This window comes from Salmo salar, chromosome ssa11 (genome assembly GCF_905237065.1).
Source record: "Salmo salar chromosome ssa11, Ssal_v3.1, whole genome shotgun sequence".
NCBI classification, from domain to species: domain Eukaryota; kingdom Metazoa; phylum Chordata; class Actinopteri; order Salmoniformes; family Salmonidae; genus Salmo; species Salmo salar.
Genome location: NC_059452.1, coordinates 6,084,129 through 6,107,506, shown reverse-complemented (window position 1 = coordinate 6,107,506; position 23,378 = coordinate 6,084,129). Strand labels below are relative to the sequence as shown.

The following is a 23,378-nucleotide window of genomic DNA, read 5'->3' as shown; positions in this document are numbered from 1 at the left end:
TTGACTTTCCTCTCTTATCGGCCCTCTCTTTCATTTCTCTTTCCCCTATCGCTCCTCTGCCCTCATCCTTTTTTCTTCCCTCCATCTCGCGTCCCTCCCCTGCTGTCTCCATACTGTCTCCCCCGTTTGCCTGGTCTCTTCTCTCTTCCATATCTCCCCTCCTTTCTCTTATGTCCCAGTTTGCCACCATTGAGACCATAGTGACGTCGGTGTCAGATGAGTTCCCCCAGTATCTGAGAAAGAACAAGCCTCTGTTCACGCTCATCTGCTGTGCCTGTTTCTTCTTCCTGGGATTCCCTATGGTCACAGAGGTACAGAGCACCACGCACACAAACACACACACATGCACACGCACATACATTCTACCACACACACAGGGGGGCACACGCATCCATACATGCACCTATAGTGCCTTGTGAAAGTCTACACACCCCTTGCACAGTTTTCACATTTGCTGCCTTAAAATTGCATTTAAAAAAGGGATAATATTGGATTTTTTCCCCCTACTTAACTACACAACCTGGTCGACATGTTTAAAGTGAAAGAAACATACAGTATGATTTGTTTCTTAATTATTCTTTTATTTTAACAAAGATTTCTTGATGGCTTATGTCTTCACACCACAGAGTTAATACTTGGTGGAGGCACCTTTGGCAACAAAGTTTGTTATATTGCTGTCCATCAATGATTCCTAACCGAATGTATTGACTTTGAGCAATTCTTAGAAAAATAATGGATACACAGTGCGTTCGGAAAGTATTCAAAAACGTTACAGCCTTATTCTAATATTGATTAAATCGTTTTTTTCCCCTCATCAATCTACACACAATATGACAAGACAAACATTTTTTTTTACAGAAGTATTCAAACCTTTTACTCAGTATTTTGTTGAAGCACCTTTGGCAGCAATTACAGCCTCGAGTCTTCTTGGGTATGACACTACAAGCTTGGCACACTTGATCCTCTCAAGCTCTGTCAGGTTGGATGGGGAGCGTTGCTGCACAGCTATTTTCAGGTCTCTCCAGATATGTTCGATCGGGTTCAAGTCCGGGCTCTGGCTGAGCCACTCAAAGACATTCAGAGACTTGTCCCGAAGCCAGTCCTGCTTTGCTTTGGCTGTGTGCTAAGGGTCATTGTCCTGTTAGAAGGTGAAACTTCGGCCCAGTCTAAGATCCTGAGCGCTCTGGAGCAGGTTTTATCAATGATCTCTCTGTACTTTGCTCCGTTCATTTTTGCCTCAATCCTGACTAGTCTCCCAGTCCCTGCCGCTGAAAAACATCCCCACAGCATGATGCTGCCACCACCATGCTTCACCGTAGGGATGGTGCCAGGTTTCCTCCAGACATGACGCTTGGCATTCAGGCCAAATGGTTTCATCAGACTAGAGAATCTTGTTTCTCATGGTCTGAGAGTCCTTTAAGTGCCTTTTGGCAAACAACAAGCAGGCTGTCATCAGTGGCGAGGAAGGGCGATTTCTTTTTCATGAGCATGGCCTTATTTCTATTGCAGGATGTTGGATGACTGTCATTCATATTCCATTCACCCAGTTAAATGTAACAGTGATAGGTTTAGGCTACTACATGATACTCAAATTGTCCCTATGTAATGTTCTTAGCTAGCTCAGAGGAGGATGGAAGCTAGCTGTCCTCCAGCTGTCCCTATGAATGCAAATTTACAACGTAGTTGCATACAGGTCGAGAGAAGAATTTGATGTGACACATGGACAGACAGTGACATTCAATACCGCCTTGCACACTCTTGCCTGCATCTAGCTGAAAGTGGGTGTGATCATTAATCCAACAGTTGCAAACAAGAGTTTCTTTTGGACAGATTCAGGTATGTTTATCCCCGTTTTGTTCCGTTTGCTTCTGTTTAAGAAACATTTTTCAACAGAATCGGCTGAATTAATACACCCTTGATCATGGGTAAATACAGTTCACAGTTTCATAGCAGCCACATTGTATTCCTTCTCGCTTCTACGTTATGCTCTCTCCTCCTTTCACCTCTTCCCTTCGCTTGTGGACTTCAATGCACAACACATCAGCTGTATGTGACCAGGCGAAAAAAGCTTTCCAAGCCAAACTGCTACACACAGCCTACATCGTTGTCACCATATTAGCTAATGTAACATCATAGTCAGCATACCTAATTTAACTAATGCGTTAGTAAACCCGCTACAATCATGCAGTAACATTTCAGTAAGCAGTTACACCGGCGGGCCCCCGGTGGCAATAAATTAGTAAAGCTAAAAGCTTACCTTGACTTGGAAGAGTTCCAGTGTTGTGTTGGATAGTCATAGCCAGCTAGCTAACATAGCATCCCTCTGTTTGAGCAGGGTGTTTCAGTAGGCTAAAATAGCTAACGTTAGCTGCATTTGTTAGCTAAAAAATATCTAAATCTCTCTCTCTCTCTATTTCTCCCCTGCTTCTCCTTCATTTAGGAAGAAATTAATTTGCTGAGAATTGTTCAACTATTTTCTTTCTCTCTCTGAGTCAACTACTCATCACATTTTATGCACTGCAGTGCTTGCTAGCTGTAGCTTATGCTTTCAGTACTAGATTCATTCTCCCATCCTTTGATTGGATGGACAACATGTCAATTCAGTTCATGCTACAAGAGCTCTGATAGGTTGGAGGACGTCCTCCGGAAGTTGGCATAATTACTGTGTAAGTCTATGGAAGTGGGTGAGAACCATGAGCCTCCTAGGTTTTGTATTGAAGTCAATGTACTCAGAGGAGGATGGAAGCTAGCTGTCCTGCAGCTACACCATGGTGCTACCTTACAGACTGCTGTTGAGGCTACTGTAGGCCTTCTTTGCAAAATAGTGTGTTTTAATCAATTATTTGGTGACGTGATTATATTTAGTATAGTTTTATCTAATAAGGATAACTTTTTAAACATAACTTTTTTTAAATGAAATTCACTGAGGAGGATGGTCCTCCCCTTCCTTCTCTGAGGAGCCTCCACTGGCTGTCATGTGCATTTTACTGAGGAGTGGCTTCCGTCTGGCAACTCTACCATAAAGGCCTAATTGGTGGAGTGCTAAAGAGATGGTTGTCTTTCTGGAAGGTTCTCCCATCTCCACAGAGAAACTCTGGATCTCTGTCAGAGTGACCATTGGGTTCTTGGTCACCTCCCTGACTAAGGCCTTTCTTCCCCGATTGCTCAGTTTAGCCTGGCGGCCAGCTCTAGGAAGAGTCTTGGTAGTTCCAAACTTCTTTCATTTAAGAATGATGGAGGCCACTGTGTCCTCGGGGACCTTCAATGCTGCAGACATTTTTTGCTACCCTTCCCCAGATCTGTGCCTCAACACAATCCTGTCTCGGAGCTCTACAGACAATTACTTCGACCTCATGCTTGGTTTTTGCTCTGACATGCACTGTCAACTGTGGTACCTTACATAGACAGGTGTGTGCCATTCCAAATCATGTCCAATCAATTGCATTTACCACAGGTGGACTCCAATCAAGTTGTAGAAACATCTCGATGATGATCAATGGAAGCAGGATGCACCTGAGCTCAATGTGTTTTTGCCTTTTCATTGTGGGATATTGTGTGTAGATTGATGATAATTTAAAAAAAATCCATTTTAGAATAAGGCTGTAACGTAACAAAATATGGAAAAAGTCAAGGGGTCTGAATACTTTCCGAATGCACTGTATGTTGCCCTAAGAGTTGGTTCAATCTTATTCAAAATTATTCACTGTTGTTATTGCTGCCAAAGCCGCTTCCACTAAGGGGGTGTGAAGATATACACAATCAAGATATGTTAAAAAAACCCATTATTAATTGAGAATATGTTTTATCATTTGAGGAATTCTAGAAAATATGGAGCAGATTGCGTAGCTAGATAAGTTGGATAAAAATTCAAATGTAATTTTAGGGCAGCAGAAGGTGAAAACTGCAAGGGGTGTGTAAACTTTGACTAGGCACTGTATGTGCGGCCACACACACATTGTATTTTACCTTTATTTAACTAGGCAAGTCAGTTAAGAACAAATTCTTATTTTCAATGACGGCCTACAAACAGTGGGTTAACTGCCTTGTTCAGGGGCAGAACGACAGATTTTTACCTTGTCAGCTCGGGGACTCGACCTTGCAACCTTTTGGTTACAAATCCAACACTCTAACCGCTAGGCTACCTGTCGCCCCATAACTGATCATGCGTCCCAAATAGCACCCTATTCCCTATATAATGCAGTACTTTTGACCTGGTTAAAAGTAGTGCACTATTTAAGGAATAGGGTGCTATTACAGATGCACCTGAGAGACCCATCCCCCCCCCCATACACTAGCTCTGCATCACTGGCTTACGTTTTGTGTGTGTGTGTGTGTACGATTTGTGTGTGTGTACGATTTGTGCGTGTGTGTTTAACAGAATGGGATGTACATGCTCCAGTTGGTGGACACGTATGCTGCCTCTTACTCTCTGGTCATCATTGCGATCTGTGAGCTAATCGGAATATCCTACTTCTATGGTGAGTAGTGGAATAATTATAAGAAAATTACTTTTGACCTTTCGTTTACCTGACCATAATAAACTTGCTCTCTGGTAGCTCCGGTAGAAGTTGCTCTTCGGTGCAGATCTACGATCAGCTTACCCTCCCTAAATCCTAACTGTGGTCCTGTGTGGCTCAGTCGGTATAGCATGGCACTTGCAACGCCAAGTGATGTGGGTTTGATTCCTGCAGGGGCCACCCATACGAAAAATGGATGCACTCATGACTAAGTCGCTTTAGATAAAAGTGTCTGCTAAATGGCATATATTATTATTATTATTTTTATAAACATTGGGAAAAATATTGCAAAACTTCAGATCGTTTTCTGCAAATTCATTCGACTCTTACCTCACTTTGTCAACATCAGAATCAGAAAAGCCTCAAAGCCATTCATCAATATTGATTGCCATTTTGTCTTGGCTAAACAACATAAACACAGAAAGCACATGTACAAGAATGAAACAGGACTTCTAGTGTGTGGTGCTTAGGTTGTTAAACCATGGTGGCTGTTTACAATTCAAATGAGGGAGGTGTTAATAAACAATGGAAGTTGTAATGTATTTATCTGCAAATAAACATGTCTCCATTCTCACAGATCTGATTCCCTGTTTTTTAGTTATATGGTCTATGAAAAAACAGGATTCATGAGTAGGTCTCGAGCTGTTTTTTTAATGGTGAAAATGTACAGTGTTTTTACCCACTATCCATCTCACATATAAAAAGAGAGAGAAAAAATAAAGGTTTTGTCTCAGTGTAAATGAGAGGCTCCAGACCCGGTGCCTAGGTTGCCCTTAAGCACAGATCTAGGTTCAGCTTAAGCCTTAAATCCTTGTCCTATCTGTTATGAGTAAAAACACCAAGCAGACCTTAGATCAGTGTCTAGGGGCAACTTTATCCCTCTTTGACAGGGGGCTCGAGCACTTCTCATTCTGACCACTAGATGTCTTTGTTATACCATTCTAGTAGACCAATGATCAGGTCTGAAGCAGACCTGTACATACTGTTCTCCAATTCGTCACAGCATCAGCAGAGGTGGTTCCAGTGAAATGATTGTGTGGCTTGTGACTCATCTCTCGCCAAGTTTGTCGGTCAATACACTGACAACAATTGTGACAATTGTCAAGCCACATTGTTTTGGAGGATAATAAATGTCCCAGGTTCTCCCTGGGGAGGGATTTGCCTTGTAGGGGGCCTGTGTGGAGCTCCATTGTCTGGAGCTCTGGATGAAACTGGTTCACTCTCTGGGCACGTCCCAAATGGCACCCTATTCCCTATATAGTGCACTACTTTTGACCAGAGGCTTATACAGATAGGGAATAGGGTGCCATTTTGGATGGAGGTTCTGTGTGTCAGATTGACTCTACTTCCCTCAACCCCCCAATTGAGCAGTCGATTTGACTGACTCTCCCTCTTTTCCCTCCTCCTCCTTCTCCTCCTCTTTCTGTCTTTATTCCCCTTTTCCTAGGCCTGCAGAGGTTCTGCGAGGACATTGAAATGATGATTGGCTTCCAACCAAACCGCTTCTGGAGAATCTGCTGGGCCTTTGTGACTCCAACCATTCTGACTGTATGTGTTTGTGTCCGATCTATACGGAATAGGGTTTAGATATTCACAGGTGCGCTAGCACGCTCACTCACTCACTCACTCACTCACTCACTCACTCACTCACTCACTCACTCACTCACTCACTCACTCACTCACTCACTCACTCACTCACTCACTCACTCACTCGTACAGACACACAGATGCGTGCATGCACACACACAAACACAACACACCTACTAAAGTGTTTCCCTTTTCACTGCAGCCTTTTCAAATTTAGGGGGCAACATCAATTTGCAGCAGCGAGAGTTTTCCAAGAAAGAGAATGAAGCGAAAATAATTTTCCCCAACTGAAACGGAAATTGTTTTCCTCACTATTCACCGTTATAACAAAGGTTGTTTGTGCTACTCGAAATGCTCCACTCCTATAGCCTACATAATGTTGTCCTAACTGTGACATAACAGATGCAGTGAAGGTTGGTGACTTGAAAAGTTGAGGAGGATGGGAGACCCATGGTGTAGGCACGTACTTCACAGAGACGACAAAGCGTGTTTCAAAAATCGTCAAAGACTAATTATTTTAACCTCAAATGTTTAATAAAGACATTTATAGTAAAATATTATGGGGAATGGGAATGAGAGGGCTACTTGAACAGTGTTTGGAAGGGATCACAGCAGTGATTGAATCAGGGTATGAGGCATGAGTTGAGGTGTTCAGAGGCTTCAGTGTAGGACAGGCTCATCATGGATGCATGTTGGAGAAGAGCTCAACTCATCCACTGAGGGCAGGACAGGGTTTGACTGGGAAGACAAAAAAACAATAACACAACACATTTAGACAAAAGAGCTAAGAATGAGTTAGTCCAAGCAGGGAGTAAAATCATTCTACTATGGTATTTATCCAAACATGAGGGCTACTTACACAGTGTTGGGAAGGGATCACAGCAGTTATAAAATAAGGATATGAGGCAAAAAGAAATCCCTGGTGCCCGGAGTTTTTACTTATTTGGTAACCTAACCAGGTAAAACTCCTGACCCTATAGGGTATGACAGTGATGAATCACTGCCATACCCTATATATGGGCTATGATGGGTACAGTTTTTCTAATCAGGTCACATGGTTTTAAAAAAACTCCTGAAAAAACTCCTGGCCCTGGATTAAAACCCTGTCAAACAGCAGGAACCTTGTCCTTGTTCATATGAATTATATTTAGACTAGACTAACAGGGCCACACAGAGACAACAACTGATGGACAATAGAACTCACAGGGCTGAGCTTGCATTATGCTTGTTTGCATCGTGTAGGGCCTATGCAACTGTAGGCCAAATTAAAAATGTACTCACAGCCTGTGTCATCACTATTGTGTTAATTGATTAATTCCAGTTAATACTATTGTATTGAAAAGGTCTAGGCAACCTAGCCAGCCCAACTTGGAATATAAACCAAAATTGATCACATTCAGATTTTCTCTTGACACCAAAATATTGACTATAACATAGTATACATAACTTTACCAATTTGTTTGCCCTGAACAGATAGACAAGGTGCACAGGCTGTATGCACTTTCTTTTAAAAAATTAGCCTACTGAAAAATCTTCTTGTTTTTTCCTAGGCTGCTGCAACATTTATATAAAGAGTTTTTGCTTGTGTCTGTCGGGAGTTATGTATTATCACGGTTGCTAATTAAATACCGGAGGAAAGTGGAAAGCACAATTGCGAGTGAGTTGTAATCTCACTTTTCATGGATGATGCGATGGAAGTTTATTCAGACAGAAGAAACTTCCATATGCTCAGCAAATAAAGCAACGTAACGTGCAATTATCTCTGCAAGCTCCTTGTAGTTGCCCTTTTTAGTGGAACTTTCACTCTCATCGTGCCCCTAAGTTAAAGCCAAGTCTTGCATGCCCAAAAATGCAGTAGTGTTGATAAGCTACTTGAGAACATCCCTGTTTCTTATTACCTTCTCGTTGTGTTGTGCAGTTTGTATATGCAGACCTTTGTCCATTACATTACGTTGCAGCTTTTTCCAAGAAGCTTGAATCTGATGTGTCAATAAAAAATCCACTATATTGTTGTTAGCGTTAGTCATCCTGGTGGAGAAAACTGCACTCTGGTAGCTAGCTATTTTCTATTGAAATTAGCAATGCAAATTTAAATACACTAGAGTTGTGGCCATAAGTTTTGAGAATGACACAAATATTAATTTTCACAAAGTCTGCTGCCTCAGTTTGTATGATGGCAATTTGATTATACTCCAGAATGTTATGAAGAGTGATCAGATTAATTGCAATTAATTGCAAAGTCCCTCTTTGCCATGCAAATGAACTGAATCCCCAAAAACATTTCCACTGCATTTCAGCCCTGCCACAAAAGGACCAGCTGAAATCATGTCAGTGATTCTCTCGTTAACACAGGTGTGAGTGTTGACGAGGACAAGGCTGGAGATCACTCTGTCATGCTGATTGAGTTCGAATAACAGACTGGAAGCTTCAAAAGGAGGGTGATGCTTGGAATAGTTGTTCTTTCTCTGTCAATCATGGTTACCTGCAAGGAAACATGTGCCGTCATCATTGCACAAAAAGGGCTTCACAGGCAAGGATATTGCTGCCAGTAAGATTGCACCTAAATCAACCATTTATCGGATCATCAAGAACTTCAAGGAGAGCGGTTGAATTGTTGTGAAGAAGGCTTCAGGGCACCCAAGAAAGTCCAGCAAGCGCCAGGACCGTCTCCTAAAGTTGATTCAGCTGCGGGATCGGGGCACCACCAGTACAGAGCTTGCACAGGAATGGCAGGAGGCAGGTGTGAGTGCATCTGCACGCACAGTGAGGCAAAGACTTTTGGAGGATGGCCTAGTGTCAAGAAGGGCAGCAAAGAAGCCACTTTTCTCCAAGAAAAACATCAGGGACAGACTGATATTCTGCAAAAGGTACAGGGATTGGACTGCTGAGGACTGGGGTAAAGTAATTTTCTCTGATGAATCCCCTTTCCAATTGTTTGGGGCATCCGGAAAAAAGCTTGTCCGGAGAAGGCAAGGTGAGCGCTACCATCAGTCCTGTGTCATGCCAACAGTAAAGCATCTCAAGACCATTCATGTGTGGGGTTGCTTCTCAGCCAAGGGAGTGGGCTCACTCATAATTTTGCCGAAGAACACAGCCATGAATAAAGAATGGTACCAACACATCCTCAGAGAGCAACTTCTCCCAACCATCCAGGAACAGTTTGGTGACGAACAATGCCTTTTCCAGCATGATGGAGCACCTTGCCATAAGGCAAAAGTGATAACTAAGTGGCTCGGGGAACAAAACATCGATATTTTGGGTCCATGGCCAGGAAACTCCCCAGACCTTAATCCCATTGAGAACTTGTGGTCAATCCTCTAGAGGCGGGTGGACAAACATAAACCCACAAATTCTGACAAACTCTAAGCATTGATTATGCAAGAATGGGCTGCCATCAGTCAGAATGTGGCCCAGAAGTTAATTGACAGCATGCCAGGGCGGATTGCAGAGGTCTTGAAAAAGAAGGGTCAACACTGCAAATATTGACTCTTTGCATCAACTTTATGTAATTGTCAATAATAGGCTTTGACACTTATGAAATGCTTGTAATTATACTTCAGTATTCCATAGTAACATCTGAAAAAAATATCTAAAGACACTGAAGCAGCAAACTCAGCAAAACGCACATGACAGCATGCTTGGGGTTTCCCAAAAGGCACCTAAAGGACTCTTGGACCATGAGAAACAAGATTCTCTGGTTTGATGAAACCAAGTTTGAAATATTTGGCCTGAATGCCAAGCATCACGTCTGGAGAAAACGTGGCACCAAAACCTGGCACCACGGTGAAGCATGGTGGTGGCAGCATCATGCTGTGGAGATTTTTTTCAGCAGCAGGGACTAAGACACTCATCAGGATCGAGTGAAAGATGAACAGAGCAAAGTACAAATCAAATCAAATCAAATTTATTTATATAGCCCTTCGTACATCAGCTGATATCTCAAAGTGCTGTACAGAAACCCAGCCTAAAACCCCAAACAGCAAGCAAAGCATGTGAAAGAAGCACAGTGGCTAGGAAAAACTCCCTAGGAAAAACTCCCTAGAAAGGCCAAAAACCTAGGAAGAAACCTAGAGAGGAACCAGGCTATGAGGGGTGGCCAGTCCTCTTCTGGCTGTGCAGGGTGGATATTATAACAGAACATGGTCAAGATGTTAAAATGTTCATAAATGACCAGCATGGTCAAATAATAATAATCATGGTAGTTGTCGAGGGTGCAACAAGCACGTCCGGTGAACAGGTCAGGGTTCCATAGCCGCAGGCAGAACAGTTGAAACTGGAGCAGCAGCACGGCCAGGTGGACTGGGGACAGCAAGGAGTCATCATACCAGGTAGTCCTGAGGCATGGTCCTAGGGCTCAGGTCCTCCGAGAGAAAGACAGAAAGAGAGAAAGAGAGAATTAGAGAGAGCATATTTAAATTCACACAGGACACCGGATAAGACAAGAGAAATACTCCAGATGTAACAGACTGACCCTAGCCCCCCGACACATAAACTACTGCAGCATAAATACTGGAGGCTGAGACAGGAGGGATCAGAAGACACTGTGGCCCCATCCGATGATACCCCGGACAGGGCCAAACAGGCAGGATATAACCCCACCCACTTTGCCAAAGCACAGCCCCCACACCACTAGAGGGATGTCTCCAACCACCAACTTACCGTCCTAAGACAAGGCCGAGTATAGCCCACAACGATCTCCGCCATGGCACAACCCAAGGGGGGCGCCAACCCAGACAGGAAGACCACGTCAGTGACTCAACCCACTCAAGTGACGCACCCCTCCCATGGACGGCATGGAAGAACACCAGTAAGCCAGTGACTCAGCCCCTGTAAAAGGGTTAGAGGCAGAGAATCCCAGTGGAAAGAGGGGAACCGGCAAGGCAGAGACAGCAAGGGCGGTTCGTTGCTCCAGCCTTTCCGTTCACCTTCACACTCCTGGGCCAGACTATACTTAATCATAGGACCTACTGAAGAGATAAGTCTTCAGTAAAGACTTAAAGGTTGAGACTGAGTCTGCGTCTCTCACATGGGTAGGCAGACCATTCCATAAAAATGGAGCTCTATAGGAGAAAGCCCTACCTCCAGCCGTTTGCTTAGAAATTCTAGGGACAATTAGGAGGCCTGCGTCTTGTGACCGTAGCGTACGTGTAGGTATGTACGGCAGGACCAAATCGGAAAGATAGGTAGGAGCAAGCCCATGTAATGCTTTGTAGGTTAGCAGTAAAACCTTGAAATCAGCCCTTGCCTTAACAGGAAGCCAGTGTAGGGAGGCTAGCACTGGAGTAATATGATCACATTTTTGGGTTCTAGTCAGGATTCTAGCAGCCGTATTTAGCACTAACTGAAGTTTGTTTAGTGCTTTATCCGGGTAGCCGGAAAGTAGAGCATTGCAGTAGTCCAGCCTAGAAGTAACAAAAGCATGGATACATTTTTCTGCGTCATTTTTGGACAGAAAGTTTCTGATTTTTGCAATGTTACGTAGATGGAAAAAAGCTGTCCTTGAAACAGTCTTGATATGTTCTTCAAAAGAGAGATCAGGGTCCAGAGTAACTGTCACGTCCTGACCAGTATAAGGTTAATTGGTATTGTAGTTTGGTCAGGACGTGGCAGAGGGTATTCGTTTTGTGGTTCGGGGTGGTGTCTTTTGTTGAAGGGGCATTTGGTTTAAGTATTCCGGGGTTTTTGGGCACTGTTTGGTTTTCAGGTATTCTATGATTTTGTCTAGTATGTCTGTTTCTATGTTTGGTTAATTGGGGTTGGGACTCTCAGTTGAAGGCAGGTGTTGTCTATCTGCCTTTGATTGAGAGTCCCATATATGAGGATGTGTTTGTGTTTGTTATTTGTGGGTGATTGTTCTGTGTTGAGCCTATGCTTTGCCAGACTGTTGGTTGTTCGTGCATTCTCGTGGTTTGTTATTTTGGCATTCATTTTGAAAATAAATAAACATCAAGATGAGGCTGCACATACCTGCTGCGTTTTGGTCCTCCATTTCCAACGACAAGCGTGACAGTAACGCCGAGGTCCTTCACAGTTTTATTTGAGACGACTGTACAACCATCCAGATTAATTGTCAGATTCAACAGAAGATCTCTTTGTTTCTTGGGACCTAGAACAAGCATCTCTGTTTTGTCCGAGTTTAAAAGTAGAACGTTTGCAGCCATCCACTTCTTTATGTCTGAAACACAGGCTTCTAGCGAGGGCAATTTTGGGGCTTCACCATGTTTCATTGAAATGTACAGCTGTGTGTCGTCCGCATAGCAGTGAAATTTAACATTATGTTTCGAATGACATCCCCAAGAGGTAAAATATATAGTGAAACAAATAGTGGTCCTAAAACGGAACCTTGAGGAACACCGAAATTTACAATTGATTTGTCAGAGGACAAACCATTCACAGAGACAAACTGATATCTTTCCGACAGATAAGATCTAAACCAGGCCAGAACTTGTCCATGTAGACCAATTTGGGTTTCCAATCTCTCCAAAAGAATGTGGTGATCGATGGTATCCAAAGCGGCACTAAGATCTAAGATCCGGGGAAGGACTGCCCGTTCCATGATCTCGCCATCACGGTTGACAACTCCCTTGTGTCCTCCTCCCAGAGTGCTAAGAACCTTGGCGTGATCCTGGACAACACCCTGTCGTTCTCCACTAACATCAAGGCGGTCACCCGATCCTGTAGGTTCATGCTCTACAACATTCGCAGAGTACGACCCTGCCTCACACAGGAAGCGGCGCAGGTCCTAATCCAGGCACTTGTCATCTCCCGTCTGGATTACTGCAACTCGCTGTTGGCTGGGCTCCCTGCCTGTGCCATTTAACCCCTACAACTCATCCAGAACGCCGCAGCCCGTCTGGTGTTCAACCTTCCCAAGTTCTCTCACGTCACCCCGCTCCTCCGCTCTCTCCACTGGTTTCCAGTTGAAGCTCGCATCCGCTACAAGACCATGGTGATTGCCTACGGAGCTGTGAAGGGAACGGCACCTCCATACCTTCAGGCTCTGATCAGGCCCTACACCCAAACAAGGGCACTGCGTTCATCCACCTCTGGCCTGCTGGCCCCCCTACCTCTGAGGAAGCACAGTTCCCGCTCAGCCCAGTCAAAACTGTTCGCTGCTCTGACACCCCAATGGTGGAACAAGCTCCCTCATGACGCCAGGACAGCGGAGTCAATCACCACCTTCCGGAGACACCTGAAACCCCACCTCTTTAAGGAACACCTAGGATAGGATAAAGTAATCCTTCTAACCCCCCCCTTAAAAGATTTAGATGCACTATTGTAAAGTGGTTGTTCCACTGGATATCTTAAGGTGAATGCACCAATTTGTAAGTCGCTCTGGATAAGAGCATCTGCTAAATGACTTAAATGTAAATGTAAAATCTAGGAGCACGAGGACAGATGCAGAGCCTCGGTCTGACGTCATTAAAAGGTCATTTACCACCTTCACAAGTGCAGTCTCAGTGCTATGATGGGGTCTAAAACCAGACTGAAGCGTTTCGTATACATTGTTTGTCTTCAGGAAGGCAGTGAGTTGCTCTGCAACAGCTTTTTCTAAAATTTTTGAGAGGAATGGAAGATTAGATATAGGCCGATAATTTTTTATAATTTCTGGATCAAGATTCGGCTTTTTCAAGAAAGGCTTTATTACTGCCACTTTTAGTGACCTTGGTACACATCCTGTGGATAGAGAGCCGTTTATTATGTTCAACATAGGAGGGCCAAGCACAGGAAGCAGCTCTTTCAGTAGTTTAGTTGGAATAGGGTCCAGTATGCAGCTTGAGGGTTTGGAGGCCATGATTATTTTCATCATTGTGTCAAGAGATATAGTCCTAAAACACTTTAGTATCTCCCTTGATCCTAGGTCCTGGCAGAGTTGTGTAGACTCAGGACAATGGAGCTTTGGAGGAATACCCAGATTTAAAGAGGAGTCTGTAATTTGCTTTCTAATGATCATGATCTTTTCCTCAAAGAAGTTCATAAATATATTACTGCTGAAGTGAAAGCCATCCTCCATTTGCGAAGGCTGCTTTTTAGTTAGCTTTGCAACAGTATCAAAACGAAATTTCGGATTGTTCTTATTTTCCTCAATTAAGTTGGAAAAATAGGATGATCGAGCAGCAGTGAGGGCTCTTCGATACTGCACGGTACTGTCTTTCCAAGCTAGTCGGAAGACTTCCAGTTTGGTGTGGCGCCATTTCCGTTCCAATTTTCTGGAAGCTTGCTTCAGAGCTCGTGTATTTTCTGTATACCAGGGAGCTAGTTTCTTATGACAGATGTTTTTAGTTTTTAGGGGTGCAACTGCATCTAGGGTATTGCGCAAGGTTAAATTGAGTTCCTCGGTTAGGTGGTTAACTGATTTTTGTCCTCTGACGTCCTTGGGTAGGCAGAGGCAGTCTGGAAGGGCATCAAGGAATCTTTGGGTTGTCTGAGAATTTATAGCACGACCTTTAATGCTCCTTGGTTGGGGTCTGAGCAGATTATTTGTTGCGATTGCAAACGTAATAAAATGGTGGTCCGATAGTCCAGGATTATGAGGAAAAACATTAAGATCCACAACATTTATTCCATGGGACAAAACTAGGTCCAGAGTATGACTGTGGCAGTGAGTAGGTCCAGAGACATGTTGGACAAAACCCACTTAGTCGATGATGATCACTCCGAAAGCCTTTTGGAGTGGGTCTGTGGACTTTTCCATGTGAATGTTAAAGTCACCAAAAATTAGAATATTATCTGCTATGACTACAAGATCCGATAGGAATTCAGGGAACTCAGTGAGGAACACTGCATATGGCCCAGGAGGCCTGTAAACAGTAGCTATAAAAAGTGAGTGAGTAGGCTGCATAGATTTCATGACTAGAAGCTCAAAAGACGAAAACGTCATTGTTTTGTTTTTTGTAAATTGAAATTTGCTATCGTAAATGTTAGCAACACCTCCGCCTTTGCCGGATGCACGGGGGGTATGGTCACTAGTGTAACCAGGGGGTGAGGCCTCATTTAACACAGTAAATTCATCAGGCTTAAGCCATGTTTCAGTCAGGCCAATCACATCAAGATTATGATCAGTAATTAGTTCATTGACTATAACTGCCTTGGAAGTGAGGGATCTAACATTAAGTAACCCAATTTTGAGATGTGAGGTATCACAATCTCTTTCAATAATGGCAGGAATGGAGGAGGTCTTTATGCTAGTGAGATTGCTAAAGCGAACACCGCCATTTTTAATTTTGCCCAACCTAGATCGAGGCACAGACACGGTCTCAATGGGGAAAGCTGAGCTGGCTACGCTGACTGTGCTAGTGGCAGACTCCACGAAGCTGGCAGGCTGGCTAACAGCCTGCTGCCTGGCCTGCACCCTATTTCATTGTGGAGCTAGAGGAGTTAGAGCCCTGTCTATGTTCGTAGATAAGATGAGAGCACCCCTCCAGCTAGGATGGAGTCCGTCACTCCTCAACAGGCCAGGCTTGGTCCTGTTTGTGGGTGAGTCCCAGAAAGAGGGCCAATTATCTACAAATTCTATCTTTTGGGAGGGGCAGAAAACAGTTTTCAACCAGCGATTGAGTTGTGAGACTCTGCTGTAGAGCTCATCACTCCCCCTAACTCGGAGGGGGCCAGAGACAATTAATTGATGCCGACACATCTTTCTAGCTGATTTACACGCTGAAGCTATGTTGCGCTTGGTGACCTCTGACTGTTTCATCCTAACATCGTTGGTGCCGACGTGGATAACAATATCTCTATACTCTCTACACTCGCCAGTTTTAGCCTTAGCCAGCACCGTCTTTAGATTAGCCTTAACGTCGGTAGCCCTGCCCCCTGGTAAACAGTGTATGATCGCTGGATGATTGGTTTTAAGTCTAATACTGCGGGTAATGGAGTCACCAATGACTAGGGTTTTCAATTTGTCAGAGCTAATGGTGGGAGCCGTCGGCGTCTCAGACCCCACAACGGGAGGAGTAGAGACCAGAGAAGTCTCGGCCTCCGACTCCGACTCGCTTAACCTCTTACATAAAGACGTTCCGCTAGCGGAACACCTGCTCCAATATCCAATGATAGGCGTGGCGCGAATTACAAATTCCTCAAAAATACAAAAACTTCAATTTTTCAAACATATGACTATTTCACAGCATTTTAAAGACAAGACTCTCCTTTATCTAACCACACTGTCCGATTTCAAAAAGGCTTTACAGCGAAAGCAAAACATTAGATTATGTCAGCAGAGTACCAAGTCAGAAATAATCAGACACCCATTTTTCAAGCTAGCATATAATGTCACAAAAACCCAGAAGACAGCTAAATGCAGCACTAACCTTTGATGATCTTCATCAGATGACACACCTAGGACATTATGTTATACAATACATGCATGTTTTGTTCAATCAAGTTCATATTTATATCAAAAAACTGCTTTTTACATTAGCATGTGACGTTCAGAACTAGCATACCCCCGCAAACTTCCGGGGAATTTGCTAACAATTTACTAAATTACTCACGATAAACGTTCACAAAAAGCATAACAATTATTTTAAGAATTATAGATACAGAACTCCTCTATGCACTCGATATGTCCGATTTTAAAATAGCTTTTTGGTGAAAGCACATTTTGCAATATTCTAAGTACATAGCCCAGCCATCACGGGCTAGCTATTTAGACACCCGGCAAGTTTAGCACTCACCAATATCAGATTTACTATTATAAAAGTTTGATTACCTTTTGTTGTCTTCGTCAGAATGCACTCCCAGGACTGCTACTTCAATAACAAATGTTGGTTTGGTCCAAAATAATCCATCGTTATATCCGAATAGCGGCGTTTTGTTCGTGCGTCCCAGACACTATCCGAAATGGTAAATCAGGGTCGTGCGCATGGCGCAATTCGTGACAAAAAAAATCTAAATATTCCATTACTGTACTTCGAAGCATGTCAACCGCTGTTTAAAATCAATTTTTATGCCATTTTTATCGTAAAAAAGCGATAATATTCCGACCGGGAATGTCCATTTAGCTAAACAGAGGAAAGAAAACAAAGCTTTCGGTCGACGCGGGCACGAGCCTGAGTCTCACAGTACTGTAACCAGCCACTACCCAAACGCGCTACTTTGTTTCAGCCAGAGCCTGCAAAGCCACGATTCAGCGTTTTGCCGCCTTCTGAGAGCCTATGGCAGCCGTAGGAAGTGTCACGGGACAGCTAAGATCCTCACTCTTCAATAAACAGAGACAAGAAGAACGACACCTTGTCAGACAGGCCACTTCCTGCATGAAATCTTGTCAGGTTTTTGCCTGCCATATGAGTTCTGTTATACTCACAGACACCATTCAAACAGTTTTAGAAACTTTAGGGTGTTTTCTATCCAAAGCCAATAATTATATGCATATTCTAGTTACTGGGCAGGAGTAGTAACCAGATTAAATCGGGTACGTTTTTTATCCAGCCGTGAAAATACTGCCCCCTAGCCATAACAGGTTAATGGGGAGAACCGGTTGAAAGTTTCTGTCGGCTGAATAAGCGACACCGGTTGAGCATTCCTACAGCGTTTCCCGCCAGAAGCCATGAGAAAGTTGTCCGGCTGCGGGGACCGTGCGAGGGGGTTTATACTAACGTTACTATCTGTACTTACTGGTGGCACAGTCGCTGTTTCATCCTTTCCTACACTGAAATTGCCCTTGCCTAACGATTGCGTCTGAAGCTGGGCTTGCAGCACAGCTATCCTTGCCGTAAGGCGATCGTTCTCCTGTATATTATAAGAACAACGACTGCAATTAGAAGGCATCATGTTAATGTTACTTAGCTTCGGCTGTTTGAAGTCCTGACGAACCATGTCCAGATAAAACCTCCGGGGTGAAAAAGTTGAACGAAAAAAGTTGAGTGAGGGAAAAAGTAAAAATATACGGTAATGAAAAAGTAAAAACCGTCAGGTAGCAAAGTAAGATCGGCAACAAAACGCACAGCAGCGTAAACAAGTCTGCAAGTTGTGACCGGAAACAGGAAACCTAGTCAAACCCAGTACAGAGAGATCCTTGATGAAAACCTGCTCCAGAGTGCTCAGGACCTCAGACTGGGGCGAAGGTTTACCTTCCAACAGGACAACGACCCTTAGCACACAGCCAAGACAACGCAGGAGTGGCTGAATGTCTGAATGTCCTTGAGTTGCCCAGCCAGAGTCCAGACTTGAACCCAATCGATCATCTCTGGAGAGACCTGAAAAAAGCTGTGCACTGATGCTCCCCATTCAACCTGACAGAGCTTGAGAGAATCTGTCAAGAATAATGGAAGAAACTCCCCAAATTCAGGTGTGCCAAGCTTGTAGCATCATACCCAAGAAGACTCAAGGCTGTAATCGCTGCCAAAGGTGCTTCAACAAAGTACTGCGTAAAGTGTCTGAATACTGGCTTAAATGTATTAATTCAGTTTTTTTCTCATAAATATGCAAACATTTCTAAAAACGTGTTTTTGCTTTGTCATTACGGGGTATTTTGTGTAGATTGATGAGGGAAAAACAAACAATTTAATCAATTTTAGAATAAGGCTGTAACGTAACAAAATGTGGAAAAAGTCAAGGGTTCTGAACACTTTCCGAATGCACTGTATGTCCATGGTACAGTATATGTAGTCACATGAGCTGAGCCTTAAGGGAGACTAGTGGGCATCTACCACCCCACTATCAGACCAATTTTGATATGAAATCACCATCTCCCGCTTGTCATTTTACCAGATTAAAAGAGTTTGAGCTAGTAATGTATCAATATTTATCTTAAAAAATTAGCTATGACATAGCCAATGAATAAATAGCACAATTTTAGATTTCACCCCGTCTCAAAATTGAATGATTTAGACCATTTTGACATTTTTACAGAGTCCTTCTCCTCCCACTTCGACTATGTAGTGATTCCTGTCCTCGTTATGAAATGATCAACTTGACCCTGTATATCTAAACACTGGTTGTTTAAAGCACAACTACTACAACTATTTCTGATAGTGAAACTGAAAAATCTAAATAAAATAAAATGTAAGCCCTGATCAGCAGGTAGGCTATAGCCAGATGAGTTAGGCTACTTTTATTCTGGTAAAACACAATTTTCAACAGCGCATATGTTAACAATCACTTATCAATTTACATTGGTTGTCACTCGACTAATAAAGCCTTATATTGCACAAGCCATTTTCACAAGCATTTGAATGCTGAAGGTGCCGCGCAGATGTGCAAGATCAGGAATAGGCCGCATAGAGATTGTTCGGCATGCAAAATGACTTGTAGATTAATTGCTGTCTACATGCTTAGTTCAACACTGAAGGAGAGGACAGTTGTCACAAAAGATGAGAGGTATTTTCGGAAAGGTATAAAGAAAATTATATGAGCAACAAAAAAAATGGTGAACTGACGATTCATATGTTTGAATAGATTTTCTGAACGATGCATGCTACATTTGGATCGGTTTGGGTTCCTGCGGACCAATGCACTCATATCTTAAACATTTGAACTGGGGCCGATGCATATTGGTGAATCGCTCAACCAGGTCACCCCTGATACAAGTAAGTATTCGACGTCCATCCATGGCTGAGGACGTCGGGAGATAACGTGAAAACCGGCCACTAGGGGCAACAGTGAGAGCTGCTACCTTTTGCTAGGGCGTTGTGGATGGATGGCGGATGAGCAGAAGCCTCTGCCTCTGTTTCCGAAGGTTGCAAGTTCGAATTCAGTGATAGGAAGTTGTTTTTGCGATTTTTGTTTTAAGCCTATCCCACATAGTTAATGCCTAACCTTAAGATTTTGGAGTTAATGCCTCAACTTAACCTTAAACACTTTGAACTTTGACGTTTGTAACAACTTCAAAATTGTAAGTTTGATAAACATGGATGAACGTTTAATTCTGACGTGAGACTGTGAGAGGTAGTTGGAATTGCTACATCCCTAATAATATCAGAAAAATGCTCAACTATTACAATCTCAATCTCAATCTATCCACCGATGTCACCAACTCACCAATCTTCTAAATCACACATGCGTAGTACTAAGTTAATTCTCTGATCCTTTGATTGGATGGACAACAAGTTAGTTCATACTGCAAAAGCTTTGATTGGTTAGAGGACGTCCTCTGGAAGTCGTCATAATTACCATGTAGGTCTATGGATGGGGCTGAGGAGCCTCCTAGGTTTTGTATTGAAGTCAATGTAACCAGAGGAGGGATGATGGCCCATGTTGACTCCAAGGCTTCGCACAGTTGTGTCAAGTTTGCTGGATGTCCTTTGGGTGCTGGACCATTCTTGATACACACAGGAAACTGTTGAGTGTGAAAAACCCAGCAGCGTTGCCGTTGTTGACACAAACCGTCTGGCACCTACTACCTATACCCTGTTCAAAGGCAGTTAAATATTTTGTCTTGCCCATTCTCCATCTGAATCGCACAGATACACAATCGATGTCTCAATTGTCTCAAGGCTTAAAATTCCTTCTTTAACCTGTCCCCTCCCCTTCATCTACACTGATTTGAAGTGGATTTAACAAGTGACATCAATAAGGGATCATAGCTAACCCTCCTCTCTTCTCCTTTTTCGCCTCTCTCTCCCTGCAGGGTATCCTGGGGCTGAGTCTGTACCAGTGGAAGGTGATGACCTATGAGGACTACACCTACCCCCCCTGGTCCATGGTGATGGGATGGCTGATGGTGGTGTGTTCTGTCATCTGGATCCCAATCATGTTTGTCATCAAAATGTACTTGGCCCCAGGCAGCTTCATGGAGGTATGTATGGGACACAATACCACGCACATGCACACATGTACTGTAAGCTTGCTTGTATGTCCCATAAATACACTTCAGATCTATGCGGATCTGCTCCTTTTTCTTTATTTTCCTGGATAGTCACCCATTTAAATGTCCTGGGGTAAGAAATGTTTTTTGGACTGTAAAAACGTATGTGTTTTTTGCAGATGTAAGCAACTTTTACATTTTGTCTGTAGCATACAGAAGTTAGTTTTTTGGTATTTAATACACGTCCCAGTTTGATATTGCCTGTTCTGTTGACAACTCTGAGGTTCGTATCTGGGTTCTACTGTAGTATAATAATATTTCTTTGCACATCTCATACAGGTTACATAAACAAACAGTCCACACAATCCCTCTACAATCGTGACTATGAACTCACTATGACCTTCCTGTCTCCCTATGGGCCCTTGTCAAAAGTAGTGCACTAAATAGGGAATAGGGTGGCATTTGGCATGCACACAGAAGTGTTTGATGTCAGAGATCCATTTTCTAACATGCAGTAAAGTGAAATATCAGCCCTGGTCCTCTGATAACTGGTGGCGGATCGGCACAGGAAACACAGACACTTAGCAGTCCCATGCTGTGCTTGTTGAAGTTCCCTACATCACACAATCAAAGTGTTTCAGCTGTGTGTGCGTGCATGTGTACGCAACTGTACTCACATACAGTAAGTTTGAGCAAAATCTCCTTAATCAGTGCCTTAACAGATTTACAGTATCTGGCAAAAGATTATAAAGCACATATACTGTATGTTCAATCAATATTTTCTATAAAGGTTTGATGCGTTTTTTAAGTGAATTTCAAAGTTAGACATTTCAGTGTTCCGAACATCTGCCATTCCCAATATTTTCATATCTCTCAGGAGGATCCTACTGTAATTTATTCTACCCAACTCTACCCTTGACCTCCCCTCTCCCCTCCACAGCGTCTGAAGCTGGTGTGCTCCCCTCAGCCCGACTGGGGTCCCTTCCTGGCAAAGCACAGAGGGGAGCGCTACAAGAACATGATGGATCCCCATGGATCCAACTCCCTGGGCCTCAAACTGCCCCCCAAAGATTTCCAGCTGGGCACCTACCAGTAGCAGCCTCCACTACTACCACCACCACCACTTCAGCAGGGGCACCGGGGGGGAGAGAGAGAGCAGCAGCCTACTACTGCCCTCTCCTCCACCTATTCCTTCTCGTTTTCCTGTTCTCCACTTCACTTCATCTCTCCTTTCCTTCCTCTTTCCATTCAATGTGGGTGCGAGAAAAGCAAGCCAACACATCCTCCACTTTTTCCCCCCAGTTCTACTGTCCACCTCTCCTGCTCCCTGCTTCTTTTTCCTCCACTCTATAGCAAAGTGGGGTTGCGCTCCTCTCCAACATTGCTTTCTCTGGCAGGCACCCATACTATACCCTTCCCTTTCTCTCCCTAACCCCTGACCTGAGAATGGTCTGTCCTCTGCCTCCTGCCCATGCACAGCCATTACTCCAGAACCCTTTCTTTCTGAGGGGATCTTTATTCCAATAGAAAAATGTGTACTGTGTCACAATGTTGCAATGGCAATATTCGACTGCACATGACAAAAAAATATAATCAAATTGTATGTGTCACATGCTTCATAGACAACAGGTGTAGACAAACAGTGAAATGCTTACTTACGGGTCCTTTTCCAACAATGCAGAATTAAAGATAAAGATAAAAAAATGTAATAGAAATAGTGACAAGGAATAAATACACAGGGATTAACGTATAACAGTAACGAGTAAAAGTATTATGGCTATGTATAGGGAGTTCCAGTACCGAGTCGATGGGTACGAGGTAATTGAGGTAGCTTTGTATATATAGGTAGGGGTAAAGTGACTGTGGCGTTAGTATGCATGTGTGTGTGCATATGTAGTGTGTGTGTGTCTGTGTGTGTTGGGGTGCCAGTGTAAGTATGTGTGTGTGTGTGGGTAGAGTCCAGTGTGTGTGCATAGTCAGTGCAAGAGTCAGTGCAAGAGAGTTAGTGCAAAAAAGGGTCAATGCAAGCCATTTAATTGAGATATTTAGCAGTCTTGTTCATCAGTCTTATGGCTTGGGGGTAGAAGCTGTCCAGGGCTTGTTGATTCCAGACTTGATTGATTCCAGACGGTAACAGTGCACTGTTACTGCTTTCCGTGTGGAAGCAGAGAGAACAGTCTATGGCTTGTGTAGAGTCTTTGACAATTTTTTTATCCTTCCACTGACTCCGCCTGGTGTAATGGTCCTGGATGGCAGAGAGCTCGGCCCCAGTGATGTACTGGGCAATACTCACCACCCTCTGTAGCGCCTTGCGGTCGGGCGCCTTGCAGTGGCCGTACGAAGCAGTGATGCAGCCAGTCGAGGTGCAGCTGTTGAACTTTTTGAGGATCTGAGGGCCCATACCAAATCTTTTCATCCCCCTGATGGGGAAGAGGCGTTGTCATACCCTCTTCACAACTGTGTGGGTGTGTGTGGACCGTGTTAATTCCTTAGTGATGTGTACACAGAGGAACTTGAAGCTCTCGACATCT

At 43.6% G+C, this 23,378-nt stretch overlaps 1 protein-coding gene across 2 annotated transcripts in view; it reads left to right on the top strand.

The window, feature by feature from the left end:
* LOC106561903 (sodium- and chloride-dependent glycine transporter 2) overlaps nt 1–22,771 on the top strand; it is a 70,425-nt gene extending 47,654 nt beyond the window's left edge. For both annotated transcript variants that reach the window (XM_014126234.2, XM_014126235.2), the window contains exons 12-16: nt 180–311; nt 4,379–4,478; nt 5,965–6,065; nt 20,671–20,838; nt 21,788–22,771. In XM_014126234.2, coding sequence (XP_013981709.1) covers nt 180–311; nt 4,379–4,478; nt 5,965–6,065; nt 20,671–20,838; nt 21,788–21,943 — 657 coding nt within the window. In that variant the 3' untranslated portion in view covers nt 21,944–22,771. The remainder of the gene's footprint in view (nt 1–179; nt 312–4,378; nt 4,479–5,964; nt 6,066–20,670; nt 20,839–21,787) is intronic.
* Nucleotides 22,772–23,378: the final 607 nt, after the last annotated feature.